General features: G+C 28.1%; 1 protein-coding gene across 1 annotated transcript in view; it reads right to left on the bottom strand.

Annotated features, from left to right (window-relative positions):
* Nucleotides 1-674: 674 nt before the first annotated feature.
* LOC118192306 (5'-nucleotidase-like) overlaps nt 675-18,419 on the bottom strand; it is a 76,316-nt gene continuing 58,571 nt past the window's right edge. Inside the window, exon 14 of the mRNA XM_035363245.2 lies at nt 675-16,454. Within this exon, the coding sequence (XP_035219136.1) occupies nt 16,359-16,454 (96 nt within the window). The 3' untranslated portion in view covers nt 675-16,358. The remainder of the gene's footprint in view (nt 16,455-18,419) is intronic.

The raw sequence follows: 18,419 nt of genomic DNA, 5'->3' as shown, positions 1-18,419 counted from the left end.
GGTACCATTGCCACACAGTGAACACAAATGTTTGAGTAAATCAGAATTGAAAAAATGCTTAAAAGGTTTGATGAAGAATGTAAAAAAAAAAAGATCTTTTACTATTACAACAAGTAATGAATCTTAATTCTGATAACTTGATCCATAAACCAAATACCTGTCTGCTGTATGGTTCTTTTTCTCAATCTTTCTACTTAGGCCAAGAAAGAATGAAAAATAATTGGTATGCTTTTTCTTTTCTATAAATGGACATATGAAGAATGTTATGTCAGAAGATTAATGAACAATGGCTGCTGAATAGTATATTTCAGACTGATTGCCTAATATGAAAAAATAAAAATTAGATTAGCCGAAATCATACTGAGTGTCTTTCTATTGCAGCATGACTATATGACTCTTCCATCCTCTGTATAAGGTCCAATTTAATTTCACTTGACTTGTTATTTCCTAAAAGTATGAGAAATATCCTAGGCAAAGTTTGGAATGTGGATAATATTCCAAAGAATGGAAGCAGTATTTAACAAGTGGTTAGAAAAGATGAGATTATACTTAAAGGGAAAATCTTTTGAGAAAATGAAGCAGGAATTACTTTGATACTTCTCTGTTTTAAAGAAAATTCTCAAGACATTTGAGCAACTCTCATGTGTATATATAATTTACAATAAATACAAGACTTTTTGAAAAGAAAATTTTTTTTTAATAAGAGGAAAACATTTGTACATCAAATATTTTCTAATTAACTGCATATAAAATATATATATATATATTTGTTTATATTTATATTTACATTGATAAATTTAAAAGCAAAATTTTTAAGCTTGTTAATATATTACAAGGAAAAGCATATAAAATTATGTATATTTTGTTTTGTTATACATACAGTGCAGCCTAAGATCATATTCACTAACTGTACAGATAAACTATTAAAATGCATTTTAGAGCATTTACAGACATTCTGTTGTTTATGTCATGATTGTAAATAATACTTTAAAAACTACAGAAAAAGAAAATTTCAGTTCTCAATTACTACACAAGCAGAAGAATTGTTCAATGAAGTTTTTAAATTCTTAGTATGGAAAAATGTACATTAGTTATATTATCAGAGTTGCCAACTCTCCCAATGTTCGACCGCTCTCTCGCCAACCCGATTTACAATATATTTCTCCCGACTTTTTCTTATTCTTAAAATTTCTCATGATTTTTATGGAACTTAGCTTAATACTTTGTTATATAAACAAAACAAACAAAAAAAAAAGTGATTTTGGACGTCTGAAAGCAATTGAATTTTCTCTAGATTATATCTAAAACAAAACCTTGCGAATTAGATAACTTCTGCTTTGTGAGTGAGAGCATATACATATCCATAAACGTCGTTCTCCAGTTCTCCATTGGGCATCGTGTTCCACTGCGTGTCATCTGGCATATATTAGCCAATGAGGACAAAGCAAACTGTTATTTGGATGTTCTTTGGTTATTTCTGTCATTTTGTCCTGAGTTGTGTGAGTACACCTGCCTTCGGGAAATAGTTTTAGAAATTATCATCTTTTATAATGTCTGCGAGAAAGGTGAAATACTCGTGTATGTTTCAAAAATCGTGGGTTTGAAAAATAAATCAGTTATTGATTGCATTAAAACAGCTCCGTTCTGCCTCTCTATGGATGGAAGCAATAATACCAATTCAAAATGTATCCAATTGTTGTTTCTTTTTTTAATCTAGTCTTCAGAAATTGAGTGCAGTTTACTTTCTGTCCCCACTTTAGAAGGACATTTGACAGGCTTTAATATAGCACAACTAATTATTAAAACTTTAAAAGAAAATGCAGTCCCTTTGGATAATTGCTTAGCACTTGGTGCCGATAATGCACCAGTATTAGTAGGCTTGAAGACTGGTGTTGCAGGCATTATGAGCAGGGCTTAATTTCTAAGATGAGGAGTGCCAGAGCCCTATGGAAGACTGTCAGCAAACAGGAATCATGAGTAAATAAATAAATGACTTTTAAACTCATTAATAATTTAAAAATTAAATAGTTAATTATTATAAAATTAATAGCTATTTAATTAATGTTTATAAATTGTTATTTAATCAATAATTATTTAATTATTAATTATTTAAATAATTCAAGACTGAAGTAATTAAATAATTAAAACTAAATAAAATGTAAAGAAATAAATTGAAATTTAATATGCGATTTTTAATATAATTATATTAATAAAATAAAATTTTTACTGAAATTGTTATTCAATTACATAAAAGAAGTGCCGCAGCCTTCTTATTCAGATCTCCTTTGCGTTCCAGCTAGAATTATGATTTATTATAAAAATTGAGAAGCACCAGAGCCGAAATCCAGTGAGCTACGGCCCAATTTAAGCTCTAATCGTGGGGGGGGGGGAAGTTTTTTTATCATCATAAAAATTAAATATACTTAAAGTATAGCTGATGAAAATTCCGGGGCAAAACAGAATGAGGGAATGAGTGGGTGGAAACAAAAAATGAGGGAAACGTTGGTAAGAAAGACCATTTTCTTTGACTGCGGCTCTCTGCTGATATAACTATAGCCATCAAGCAGATGTATGTCAAGGGTAAAATGAGTCCTGAATTTGACTCCTAAGGATGAATGTAAAGTTGCTGGTTACACTTTTCCCCATTAGTGGGTACTGTGGAAAACAATCTATAGGACGTGCTTGAGCAGTTTATCTCAGTATTTCACTCTTATTGTACTCGCTGTCACTTAACGAACATTTAAGAACAAATTTTCCTTCCTGCGAGGATAACTAACTGTAAGCATATATAACAATACATTATATACGACGGCATAGCGAGAAATTTATGAATTCCTAAACAAACTCCCCCAAATTTATTGCTTTTATTAGCCACATGTGAGTGAGGGGACCTTACTTGAACATCTCATGAGTTAGTATTTCTAGGGATATAGAGTATTGCTATGTCTGCTTATTGTTAAATTAAAACGTTAGGAATTCTAAATATTTTCCCTTTAAATTGTGGTTCAGTTTTATAAAAAGAAGTACCGGAGCTCATCTTATTTAGGGCTGCGGTGCACTCCGGCTAAAATTGTAATTTATCTTAAAAATTGAGAAGCACCTGAGCCGGGCTCTGGCGCAATTTAAGCACTGATCTTGAAAAAGGAAAATTCAGATTTGCAGATTATGAGCTGCACCTGTCACTTCTTAAATTTAGCAGCTGAAAAAGGGGCAACTTCTTTACCAATAAATGTGGATGAACACATTGTTGATATTTATTATTAACTTGAAAGGAGTTCTAAAAGGAAGGAAAAATTGAAACAGTTCCAACAGCTGCATAACAGCAGGTTACAATTAGAAAACTTGGATGAAATTATAAAATCAGCTAGGATTGACACCCAGTGGAGTTTAATTGGAAAACTGAAAGATGCTGATGGAATTTTAAAATATAGTGAACTGTCTAGAATTATGTTGGCCATCTTGACAGTTTCCCATAGTAATGCAGAGTGTGAGAGGGATTTTCATTGTTGTTGAGAAAACGAGGACTAAATTTAGATCTAATATTAGTGATGACACATTAGAAAAACTTTTATTAGCGAAAGCATGCCTACGTAGCAATTGCTATGAATAAAATTAAATTATGAAGCTTCTTTTCTTAAAGAAAGCAAAATCTGCCACTGTTTATAACATTTGTACGAAAACGGATTAAAGTTTTTTTTTTTTTTTTTTTTTTGTTTTGTTTTTTCCCCCTTAAACGATGCAAGTAATAAAAATGTTTTTTATGTGTAAGGTATTTTTGTATTGCTTGCATTTAAGAATTAGTTACTATTTATAGTTGATTCATTTTTAAAAACTATTTTCATCATTTAAAAAGTCTTTTTAACATTGTGAAAAATCTCCCGATTTCTTTAAAAAAAATCTCCTGATTTTTGAGATTTTTGGCAAGTATGTATTATGCTAATTTTTATACTTTTGTATAAAATGAAATTAGTTCATACTTCTGACTCTGAGTGGTTTAAAAACAGCATCTAAACCATTTGATTATTCATCTTATAAAATACCTCCAATGTAGTTTATGATAAAATCATCCATGTTATAGTAATGTAATAACCATCTATAACAGGTCTGGTCAAACTTCATGTCAGTAAGAGCCGCACGTTTGAATTCAGGAATGTTCGAGAGCCGCATCTAGATTTACGAAAAGCCACAAGTTCATATTTACATCATTATAGGAGTGGAGCAGGTTTTAAATAGAAAGAATTTCAAAAAACCTTTGCAAAAAGAGTCTAAACTAATTAATTACTTCTTTTTGGACATGGAATAGTTTTAGTTTACCATATTTCATACATATATTTTATATGCACGAGCCGCACAAATTGCCTGCGAGAGCCATATCAGGCTCGCGAGCCACACTTTGGCCACCCCTGATCTATAAAATGAAGTTTTAAATCTTGATTTACATGAACACACATAGAAAATATACATTTTAATATTAAATATTTATTTGATATTAGAATACTGGTTTGGTTAATTCTATTAATACAATTGAATTTTCTTCAAAAGAATTTAGATGATTAAAAACAGCAAATTCTAAACTCATCCTGAAGACCTAATTGGCTACTAAATCTAAGCTCTTTGTTTCTTCTGATACTTTTTTATTAAGTATAATCCTAATGCATTGTTTGATTAATAAAATGTTAAAGAATAATTTTTTTTTTCTTTCTTTTGGATGTATGTGTGATGAGATTAATTGCAATTTAGCTTTTCCAGATGCACGATTTAAACTACTACAGAAAAACACAGAAATTTTGATTTATCATTTTTAATAATTATTTATATGAAAGTACTAATTTTAGATACAAGATATTTTGTTTTTTAATTAAATTTTTAAATACATTTCAACAAAAGTATTTCTCTATTCATGCAAATGTTGAGAACTAGGTTTTTTTTAATGCCATGTCTAAAATTAAAAATATTTTATTAATCAAATTTGATGTATTAAATTTTCTGCATGATCTCTTATATAAATGTATTTAAAGAAAAAATCTTGTCTAGATGTAATGTACCTGAAATACATAATTTAAGAGTTCACAGCCCTATGTAAGTGTGCGATTTAAGCTTTTAAAGGTTAATTCATAGTTTTTCTCTATAACATTTTCATATTGACATGAATATTATACCTCTAGTAATTTTATTCTGTGGAGGATTCAATTTGACATTAAATTTGTCAACATACTGATGAACAAGTTCAAAGGCTGCACTTCAGAGAGATAGCACATGAGAAAAAAAGAAGAAAATATAATTAACAGAAAAACAATTCTGTTACCAATACTCTGTCAGTAAAATTTTAATATTTGTGTGGTAGAGTATTCTTAAATATATTTATTCAGTTTTACAATTTGTTGAAAAGATTAAGATAATCATGGAAACAAAAAGAATATTAACAGTGAATAAATTACATAAACATGACATCTTTTCAGAATATATAAACAATTTTAAGGTCTCGTGCAGTACTGGCGAAAGATTAGATGAAATAGGAATCTCATATTGTGATGTAAATAATAACACAGTTTACAGAAACTACAGGCAAAAGTAAGCTCATTTATACCTTGGCAATCAACAGTAAAATATTGAGAACAATAATTTTAACATAACATATATATTACACAGAAATTATCAATAGTTAGACACATGCCTAAAATTCAGGAAACTGACAAATACACAAAAAAGTATTGCTGATGAACTCATAATTTGGAGCTATGAAATTTTCTCTAGTTTTTAGTTATTTAAGAGAAAAACATTTATTGCACAATTATTGCATTTTTATTTACATTTATTACAATTCATGAAATAAAGACAAACCACCAGATTTCACAATACTTACATGGTATAGATTTGTTTTGCTAATTGTAACTGATAGAAATATAATACTTTTAAAGGAATGTATTCATGATTAATTTGAATAAAATCTAATACCTAATTAACTACATAAAAAATTTGTGAGTATTGAAAATAAAAATTATGAGATGCATGTAAATTTATCATTGCAAAGTAATTGTGAAAATGGTTATAGACAGATGTTAAGATAAATGACTTATAAATCAATTTTTAATTTACAATGCATGCTTTTGCATATTGGTCACAACCAGTGAAAAATTCTCTGATTATTGGAATGTTGGATTTTCATTATTTCTTTTGTTTGAAAAGATATTAAGTATTACAAATTCAATCCTTTCAAAATGTTAAATCTCATTCAGCAAATAATGTGTGACTGAGTTTACACAGTTTGGCGTGGTTTGGTTTATTTGAGCACTTGAAGGCTATCTGCCTAAAGGAAGGGAATACTTTCTAAGGGAAACTGGATTACATGGGGCAAACCACAAAATGCAAGTCCATTAGCTTGAAATGAACTTGACTGAACTACCAAAATTCAGCAACTTTAGTGCTAGGCCCTGAGTTTACAATGGGTTAGATTTCTGTCATATTTTAAAATATGAAGAGTACATACATGATGTTCCATTATAAAATTTACTGTAATTAACATAAAATACTCTAAACAGAGGTTTTATGATATTGTTTAAAAAAAACGAAATAATATTACTATATATAGAGAGAGAGAGAGAGAGAAGTAAATTCTTTTTATACGTCATATACTAAAGTATTTGTGCAATAATTTATAAATTATATTCCTGCATATTTATGTCATGATTATAACTGATGAGGATAATAAAAGTCACAGAAGTTGGCTCAATTGTCCAGCATATTTTAACATTGGCAAATAAAAGATGCCAAGTAATGAAGCACTTACTCATTATGAGTTTCATCAAGAGTGCTATACAAATATTTTTATCAATCTATTCTCATTGGAAGAAATGTGCAAATTTTGATTTTAAAGGTTTAAATGTGGTGACTTAAATATGAACAACTGAGGATACACTGGAGCCCTGCCAGGAATAGCAAGCACTGCTGGGATGGAAATTAATCTCAAACAGAACAAGAATTTCCTGAAAAACTGAGTAATTCAACAATCATAGTATAGAAAGAGTTCAAAAGGAAGGAAAACTAGTGTCACATAAACTGAGCCACAAACAAGGATGTGCATGTAATGAAATATTTAAATATGCTCAATAAAAAAAACTTTTCTGTGAAAATTTCTGATTGTTAATGAAAAATGGTTATGTTATGACAATTCTAAATACAAAAATCTGTACGTAGATCTCAGTGAAGTAACAGCATTAGCCAAAATAGAGTACTCACATCAAGTAAGTTCTACTATGCATCTGGTGAGATATGAATAATATACTCCATTATGAACTGCTTGTATCAGATTAAACTGTTACTGTTGATCAGTAAAAGCAACATGTGTTGTGTAATTTAGAAATTGGTTAAAAACATCAATTTACTTAACAAAATTGCTTCTCATGATAATGCTAAGTCACATGCTGCAAAAACGGTCTACAAAACATTACTGACATTTAAATGAAACTTAAGCATTAGTAAATAGTTCCTCCAGAGTGTTTTCTAACTGATGTGAAATGGTTTTCTGTGCATATTTCTTGATATATGAAATGCAAAAATAGGTTGACAACCTCCTTGCATTGTACTAAGAAACATTCATCAGTTGCCTAAACAGTGGCTGGCAGTCATAGATAATGAAAGTACATACAGTATTCTTACACATTTATGTGCATGAAAAGTAAGGATTTTTTGTGGTCTGTTTATGGGGAGAAACCACCTCAAATAACTATACAACTGAACAAGTAATACCATAATTAAACAGAATTATATAATTAACCTTTTAACTGTCATGCCCGAGATAGCACTGGTGTTCGAAAATGTCACGCCCGAGTATTTCTCGGGGTAATTTTTTTTTTTTTTTTTTTTTTGAGTGCATCGTATTGTCATACCCGAATATATATCGAGAGATGTTTATTTCGGCTACATTTGGTTTTTCCAATAAAAAAATTTGACAATTTGTGTACCCAAATCATCAAAATAATTTGACAGTTAAAGGGTTAAAGAGAAGTACCAAAAACTATGGATAAGCAATCTCATATGTAGTCTCTGCTGAAGATATAAGGCAATACCTTTTATTATAATGCATGTAAATGAAATGTGTATTTTTTATAGTGCAAGACTTGACACGTTGAAACTTTTGAGTACCCTTTGAAGTGAATCTTCTCTTTACAACATTAAGCATGAGTCCTGACGGCCAAATGTTAAAAAAATGAGGAAGGTCTACATAGTCAAAATGTTAAAGATGCATAAACTAAGTCATACCTGTACCTATGCGTATGTATGTGTGAACATGTTGCTTGTCTCTAAGATTTGCCAGTGCATATCAGTAATTTTAAATGAATTTGCACATAAAAAATTTTAAAAATATTCTAGAGAAGGAAATAGAGAATGTCATATTTTATACCAAATTTGGATCTTCATTTTTTTCCTGTGTTTATATACATACACATATCAGAATTGTCACTAATGCACTGCCATGTAAAAATTTCGAACATAAACAGTCAAACTGTTTCTCTCTTTCACACACATGTATACACAATCTTTTTGTTTCTAATACTGCAGGTTTGATACCATTAATATAAATTCTAGGACCTGAAAAATTGGTATATTTCGAATCATTCATATAAAGGCTCACAACTAAAAATTTCAAAAGGTCCCTCTTTCATATTAATAAATCTCAGCCATAAACATGTAAAACTGAATTTGACCTAATGCATACTCTACATATATACACAACAGGGAATAAAACCATAAGAGCACAATACAGTAGATGATGATTTTACACAACAAAAATTTACAACAGAAATAACAAAACGAGTTAAAATATATACATTTTAAAATTTGTTAGACATAAGACAGGAGAAATTCGCAATAAAAAGCAGATTATTATGAACTCCTATCATTTTAATAATTAATCTCTTACATATTATATAAAATAACATACAAAAAATATTTTGCAGTAATTCAAATAGTCTCACAGTAAACAATACTCAAATAAAATAAATTTGGTGAGGAGACATTATTATAGGTAATTTAAAATAGGTACACATTCCAGACACATCAGCCATTTTCATCCAAAATTCACTCTGACTAGCTTATAAATACATTCACTTTATAATAAAATGGAGAATTTTGATGTGATGAACATGACCAACATTACCTCTTACATTGCTTTACCAACATTATTTAACACAAAAGTGTTTATGAACTATAAAATACATGTAACACCAATAAAATAAAAACATGCATTTTTACAATGCATGAAAATTTTAAACAGTTCTTTTTAAACAAAAGTTTATTTTATAATGAGTTATAATAAATATATGGATGCTTCCACATGCCAAATCAATGAACTCTGTTTTGTTAATTTTATTAAATTTTAATATCAAAGCACTTGATTGGCTCCGAACTGTATAATAATAATAAAAATATTCTCTAATAGTAAGTATTAATACCACTAAATGACAAAATTATTTTAGCCATTGAATAATCAATAACTTATTTCAGAAGCTACTCTGATTAACACTATACTAAAATGTATTTATATCATAAAAAAAAATCTAGTTAACCCACAGCACTCGTTTTCCTCAGCTACGGAGACATATGAAAGTTCTTTGGTCACAAAATTCATTCCTCCTATTAGACATGAGTGTTATAAAACTTTAAGGACAGATCGACATGACGGGAGCTCAAATGCAGCTAATGAAGAAGACATCATTTATATTGATGATAAATCAATTTAAACAAAGTAATAATACTCGTGATATTATGTAACAGTAACAGAATAGTTATTATTCATTTTTGCTAAAATCTTTAATAAAACATATATGTATTTATATTATGAAGTTTTCCATAATAAAGAAATAATTCAAATATGAATTAAAAATTTTCTTTCACTTGCCAAATCAATTAACTCCCTTAATCATGAAAAAATTCTAGTAATAATAATTATTATTCCAAGGATATTCTATCTTATACTTTCTATATGTCATTAGATAAAAGATGTGTCTGCAGTAATACAGTCTACTTCATTTTCTGAATTTGTAATTTAAAAATAATTTGAAAAAACAATTATATCATTTTTCTCGACTTCTTGTTTTATGGAGTTAATTTATTTAGCACACGAAGCATTCATATAAGAAAGTATGTTCTATTTCTGAAATTAAACATTCTCTAATTTTTTTATCGGTGAAAATCTAAGATTAATTACCTAAAGCATAACCTTTCATTCACAGTCATCACATTTTATTTGCACACTTTTTATTATATTAATCTGAAAAAACTCAACAAGATTATAACAGAAATAACTGAATGATCAAAACGGAAATTTTCCTTATAATAATGTTAAAAAGGACTAATTATAACTGCAAGCATAAGTAAGCATGATAATCAGTTCATAAATTTAAAGTCAAATATACCTGCAACTTAATCCAAATTTTATTTCTGTGGCCATGTTTTAGAAAACTGCATTAAGTTAAAATAATTTAGTAATTCATAACACAGAATGGCTTCAAGACCTGAAACATTACAACATTCCATGTAAGGTACATATTATACCTTTATGGATACCAGAGTATTTGCAAGAAAACTCTGAATCATTTTTATATTTCTGGAAATTAAACAAAGAATAACAGTCGAAAAGATTCAAAAAACAGAATACAGTTTTTAAAGAATTATTTATTTATTTTTTTTTAAAGCTAAAAAAGTTAAAACCATTTCAGGTAACACAGAAAGTGTTCTTTTGTCACAAATGTGCAAAACCTTATTCCAAAAAGTTATTTTTATTATATTCACAGTTTTAAATGCACACTTTGAATTCCCTTATATAATTTTCATCATAGCTACTTTCTTTGAATGCATTTGCCCCCTCCATCACCCCAAATATAATGAAAATTTGTTTATTTATAACATCTGATTAATCAATAACAACTGGAAGATCAGAACTTATAAACTGAAAAAGAGCAATTATAAAAGTCTCCAAAGAGGACCTTTTTCCTCTGAATGAACAATATTGCATTAAAGAAACAATAAAAAATATGATGACATACTACAGATTTACTGCAAAACTAATTTTCACTGAAAAGTATAGATCTACATGTGTAAAATAATCATATGAATTATTTAAAAATAGCAATAATTAATGGGAAAAAGTTTAAATTGGATAGGCAAGATATTAAGACAGAATAGATTACAAAATCAAAACATTATATTAAAAAAATGCTATTCAAGTATGCCTTTTATTTATTTATTTTTGTCTGTGCGTCTTTGTTTCTTTTAATATGAGTATAATTGAATCTAAATCTAAATACAGAAAAATACCTAACATTATGTCATCTTCTAAGAGGCTGTGCAAAGTTTGGCATAAACTTAAATAAAATTTTCAAACTGCCTCTGAAAATTTTAAATGCACCTTAGTTTTAATTTAAAACTTTCTATTCATAAACATAAAGAAAGGTTTTAAAGCAATAATAAAGTGCCAAATAAATGTTTAAGAAAATAAGAACTGAAAAAGCATGGGATACTGGTTTCAATGAATCTCCAATATATCTAATTTGCAAGTGTTGCACAGTACACGCACACATATATAACTTCTGTTATGAATGTTTGTATGAAACATTTTTAAAAGATATGCAAATTAGTCCCAAATCCTTAAATATAAAACTTTAATCAATAAAAGAGGCCAACAAAGAAATGTGTCACCAAATCTAAAGTATCACACTAAAAATAATTTGATTTAACAAGAGGGGAAGAGCATTGGAGGCTAATATATATAGAACACAGCTAAAAACAAAAATATAAAATATTCCAATACATATCTAATTTACAAATCTGCTGAATGCAAAAGAAAGATAAATAACATACTTAAAATTTTAAAATGCAAAATAAAAAAATAAAATAAAATAACAGCATCACTTTTTATAATAACAACATTTTATAGCATACCAGTAGTAACAACAAGGAAGAAAAAAGATAATGCAGTGAAACAGTACAGCACATTTTATAAATGCAATTAAAAAAAACAACTATAAAATAGAATATATTTATCAATGAATGACTATATTAAGTAGAATATTTAAAAAAGTATATTTTTGGTATATTAAATAATCACAAATAAAGAACAAGTAAATACCTCAGATTATTTTCTATTAAATAATCTGAGATTGTTAAATACTAGTAAGGATCTTGACAAATTATTCTGGATATCATACTTTTGCTTAATACATTTTTCATTAAAATAAATCATATTTCAAACGATTTTTCATATCACAGATTCAATGTTTTTCATATCCTTATGACCTATATGCATACAGTTGCAATCTATCATGATCCAAAAACGTATAATTACTCTGGGGGAGGGAAGTTATCTAAACTCAAATAATTTAATGATGAAGTAAAAACAAACATATTTAACTATTAATAATTGATTGATAATCATAAATTAATTCACAATTACAAGTAGACATGTTTAAATATTCAATTAAAAAAACAGCACTTGAATTTTTTTGTGACACAACAAAAATGTCCATTGACTCACACTTTGAGAACTAATCATTTACAGGTTTGAACATTTTTATAGTTTTAATTTTTTTTGGGGGGGAGGGGGGAAATGAGTCTCTTCTTTTTACCACTTAAAGATATGAAATAAAACTGCAGTTAATATTTGGGCTTTTTTAATAATATATGAGAAAAGTTATTCATAAAAATACTATATATTTTAAATATTATTCAGTTTATTTTATATATATAATTATTAAATATTTTAAAATCCACAGCAAGAGAAATTTTTCAGTCTTAATGTATTAAAGGCTAACACTAGACACTTCTTAATACTATTTGTGTTAAATTACCTTAAAACTAGATATTTTATCCATTTATTTATAATCTTTATTTATAATTTTCTCTCTGTAGAATGTATGCAAAATATTCATATAAAGATATGTGTGAAAATTACTAAATCCAAAATAATTTGCCACAATATAGCAAAAGTAGAAAGAAATAAGTTAGATTACATACACACACACATGCACACATATATATACATATACATACCCACAAATAAAGCTGTGCAAAAAATCTGAGCAACTTCCACCCCTTATAATTCAAGAAATTATTTTATGATATCAGTATAATACAATTAAAATAAAAAGATAAGGTAAAATGGAAATAAAAATATTGAACTGATTCCTTTCATTACAAACAACACGAAGATATCCAATAAATATACCTAATATGTGTAACAATTATAGTTATTGCAACTTAAACATATTGGAATGCAGTATTCAAATGCATCATAATTCTGTACTTTTTTCCCTTATACAAACTTAACGTAATGGATTTGTTTGATCCATATAAACTTTAGTTTCACACAGATGACACCAGCTTTATGGAAAACATATACTACTTCACAAACCAGACACAATACTAATCAACATCAATTTTTTTTCAATATTTTTTAGTGGTTTTTCTATGCCTACTCCTTTAGATATTAGCAAAAAAGAGTTCTTAGTAATTTCTCTACGCAATACATCAAAAGATTTATTAACTATTTAAAAACTGCAGATCTCCAGGATATTTTTGAATGCAATAATGATTTGCATATCAGAACATTATTAGTAGAGCAGATTTAAATGAAAATTATTTTTTTATAAAATTCTGGAATTCAAGTAACACTAGTATGAACAAAACAAACCAACTGACTCATTTTTGTCCTTAGCAGAAATAACATAGTAATACAGTACAAAGTCCGTAATCCAGACTCATCGGGACTTCAGCGATTCCGGATTAGGGGTTTTTCAGGATTATAGATCATCAATTTAAATCTGGTAAGATGGCATGCAGAGATTACACAATTAAAAATATGAAACCGTAATTTATGAAATAAAGAACAATTATGATCAAAAGGGTATCAAAATTTACACACACACACAAAAAAAGCTTAATATTTATTTGTTTACTTTATTAAACATTTCTTTCAATGTAAGTTGTTTAAGTTGCCTCGTTTTTTGTGCTATTTAATTCTATAAACAGACATAATTTCTTGTTCAGTTCCACTGTTCAAGTCCTGTAATTGCTGTGTCCAGAATATCGACTAATTTGTGAATTGAAATTTTTTCCTTTTCAATAACCTCTCTGTCACTTTCTTCACTATCGGAAGTGGTACATCGAAATGTGCTTTCGCTTTGTAGATCCTTTGGCAGTTCCAGAATTGGAAACTCTTTTTGACAGAATCGAAAGTTCAAGCTTAATTTTCATAAGATTGCTCTAAGAGTCTGCAAAAAATAATAAGCCAGTTCAAATTAGAAATTTAAGGAACAGCACAATCTGCAACATTAACTGAAATGCCTTAGAATCGGGAAAGATAATTTTAGTCTAGCTTATTACAATCCGTTACACATTAAATGCGCATGCTTAAACGCATTACGTGCATGTGTAAAGCATACAAAAAAAAAAAAAGTTTGTGGCTTTGAGGTCTGGATTATAGACCATTCTGGATAATGGACGTTATACTGTTATATATTACGTTATATATAATTACGGACTTTATACTGTATAAGGAAAACTCTTTTCTTTTTTTATTATTTTTTCTATAAAACCTTTTAACCCATACCAGGATTAACAAAACCCCTCCCCCCAAAAAGATATTTTCTTCAATGTGTCAGTAGTACTAGTATTAATCAAAGTACTGTATCAAATGCTTTTTATTATTAATTTAAAATATAAAAATGTAATTCTTAAACATGTAAATATTAATCAAATAGAATTTCAGTCAGTAAAATTTTAAAAGCTTAAAAATTTTTTCCTTCCCCTTTTCTTTTTCAATCCTAAAACTAATGATGAAACTAAACATGGCATTAAGACTACTAATATTTTTTTTTTTAAATAGATCACAGGAGAAACTAGAAAAAATATACTATGAAACATTTCCAGCAAATATTGCACTAGCATTTGTAAAAGGCTAAAATTATACAGAGAGATTAAAAACTACTCAGCTTAATAAATTTATAGTTAGAAATGGCTAGGATTAATATTTTTCAAGAGCAGAAAGGCTACATGTTTCACAGCTCTAAAAATGGCATTTGGAATTTATTCCTTTTCATAAATGTTCAACATGCAAGCCAATAACAGCTGATTTTTTTCCCAACATAATAAATATGAATTATTCTATGTTTATAGCATTGTAAATATTATTTATGACTTTTCAAAACTACATAATTCCAACAAAGCAACATATTTGGCAGGAAACAAAATATCACATAATGTGAATTGCTGCAAATCCAGTCTCAGATGATATTATTCACATACACAATACTATTCTAACATAATCTTTCAAGGAATATCAAAATACTTTTTAAAGTATTATAAAAGCCAACTAACAATCACAGGTTTTACATATTTCACACATTTTAAAAATAAGAAAAAATATTAAAATTTATTTATGTAAACTGAATATCAAACTTTTATTTTTTATTATAACTATATACAGTACTTCTTGACTTTTATAAACAAGAGTCTACAAATTTAACAAAATTCAATGGATTCTTCTGCCTTTAATTGGGAATATGTAAAAAAATAAATAATCTGGATTAATGTTAGATTTACTCTAATTTTAATCATTATTGCTTTAGCTGGAATATAAATAGTACATGAGATAATATAAAAAACAACATATAGCAAATTCCAAAAATTATTTGCAACTTTTTAAACATTTTAACTTATACCCATGCAAATGTATCCTAGCATCAATAAGAAACTAATCCTCAAAATTTTAAACAGTAATATCAGTTACTTCACTTTCTATGGAGTTTGCTTCACAAAATCAAGATTAGTTTGGTATTCTTTATTCTTAAACTTTCAATACAGTCAGTTTTTATGTTGGTTGCTATTACACAGAATGCGTAATATAAATGTAAAAAGAATCAAACACAAAATATGCAACTACTTTAAATATATGTAAGTCTATATATGCTATAAAGCAAATTCTGCAAAATTATGAAGATCATTTGCCTGATTATGTTAATTTGCTACTTAAGCACTCTAATAATTTTAAAATTAGCCTAGAATTTGTAGACTCATGATTATAAAGACAGATTTCATTTTCATAAAAATTATATTAGTCTACATAAACTCGCAACACACTTCTAAAAGCAATCACCATTTTTTAAAGATAAAATTTATATGGTTTATAATTAAACCGCATTATATAACTGGAATGAAAATAATACAATAACCATCAAAAAGTATTTAACAAGTGTAAAAAAAAAAAAAAAAAAAACTACATAATTTTTTTTTTTGTATAGCAATTTCTTTGTTTCTAAAAAAGATAGGAAAATAAGCCTGAAACATCAGAAAAATAGACATCATCAATTTTGTTCTAAACTTTCTTCATCTTCTTCAATCACAGGATCTACTGTAAGACCTATAAATTCTTGCCTTTTCTTTTCTAACTGTTCCTTAACCTACAAAATAAAGAACATTTACAATTGCGTCCTAAAATAGGGCTTGAGCCTTAAGTAAATTTTCTATGGTAATAATCATTCTTTAAGCAGAGAAATTCAAATTCTTACTGCTTTAAATAAAAAGCTGCAGACATGATTTACATAAGCGAATGATAAAAAAATAACATAAAGCTTTCCAAGTTAGATCAATTAACTGGTATTCTATAAAGTTATAACACAATAAGTCAAAAAAATTCATCCTGTTACAAATAATTATAGCAAACAATGTAACTGCCACATATTTATATGTGATACATCAAATTAAAATTCAACTATTCACGTTTCACACAGATGGCATTGGAATACGTTTAATAAATGTGTAATCCACAATGCACCGGGTTTTCAAAATGGTGATATCTGAGGAAAAAGTATTTTGTGCTCCACTGTATGCAAAGACAATTTTCTTAGTTATAGCTCAACATAATAATTCATTTTGCTGAAGATATGGCTGTGATCTTTAGACAAAATATTTTATAATGGTACTGACAATTAAAAAGGTTAGGATAATGAAACAGAACAGGCAGATTTAATGCTTCCTCTGAAAACATAAAAAGCATATTTAAATAGCCCATGCATGATTATGCCCCCCCCAAAAGTATTTCTCCTGATTATATGAGCAGAATTTTGAAAGGATGTAACCCACAATGTACTGGGTTTTCAAAATGGTGATATCTGAGCAAAAAGCATTTTGTGCTCCACTGTATGCAAAAACAACATCCTTAGTTATGGCTCAACATTTAGCTGAAGATGTGGCAGTGATCGACCATCAAAGCATTTTATAATGGTACTGACAATTAAAAAGGTCTGGGTAAAGGAACAGAGCAGGCAGATTTAGTGTTTCTTTCTGAAAACATAAAAAGCAGGAAGAATAATTTAAACAGCCCATGCATGATTATGACCAACCCCCAAAAAAAGTATTTTACCCGATTATATAGAATGTTGAAATGATGTCTTTGCCAGACATAATGTGTTTAAAGATGAGACAGCTTTTCATGTAAATAGAGTTGTGAATTTTCATATGGAGCATGGAAAATCCACAAGATTACGATTCAAGTGCAAGATTCACCCAAGGTTAGAGTCTTTTGCAGAAAAAAAAAGGACTGTAGAATTTTTGTTTTGTTTTGTTCTCTGAGCTTACTGCTACTGAAGTACTTATTTAGATATAATACAGATTTGGCAACATATTTCAGGACATCAGCACTACACTGGCATTTGGATATTCATAAAACACCTCAATGAATATATTACAAAGCATTAGAAATGACACAAAGATGCAAACAACAATGTATTTCTCACTTGGCCTTAAAATTTGCCAGACCTCACTCCTAAAAATTTTGGTGGGGTTATTTTAAAGATACTGATTTTGTGTTCATTGTTATCTGACTTTGATGAAATCAAAAGACACATTATGTTTTGCCATTATGTCAATAATGTCAAATATGCTCCATGATTTAACTCATGCAAACTGAAATGGATTGGATGTGTGTTCCATGACAAAAGAATTTAGCTACAGACTTAGATTTCCATTATATCAGTAATGTTGGATATGCTTTAAACTCATATGGATTAGATGTGTGTTCCATAACAAAATAATCTCACACAAAGCATCTGTAATGTTTGGCAAGAGATTTAGATAATTAAAGTTTAATTTGAGATATCACAGAAAAATACAAGTCAATTAAATTGTTTGCCATAATAATTTGACTCACCCTAAATAATTATTAATACTATATGTTAGGAGAACAGAATTAAAAGTATCAAGCAATATAACTGTTTTCTCAATCATCTTTTCTTAGACAATACAATATAAGTATTTCAAACTGTTCAAAATTCCCTTTTATGACCTACATTTTAGTAGTAAAAGTGTGTGTTACATAAAAGGGTCACACATATTTTGTATACGAAATATATTTAAAAAAAAACTAT

This window comes from Stegodyphus dumicola, chromosome 7, assembly GCF_044657685.1.
Source record: "Stegodyphus dumicola isolate Sdum_Otavi_A_Nest chromosome 7, ASM4465768v1".
Classification (NCBI taxonomy): domain Eukaryota; kingdom Metazoa; phylum Arthropoda; class Arachnida; order Araneae; family Eresidae; genus Stegodyphus; species Stegodyphus dumicola.
This window is presented reverse-complemented; position numbering and strand designations above follow the sequence as displayed.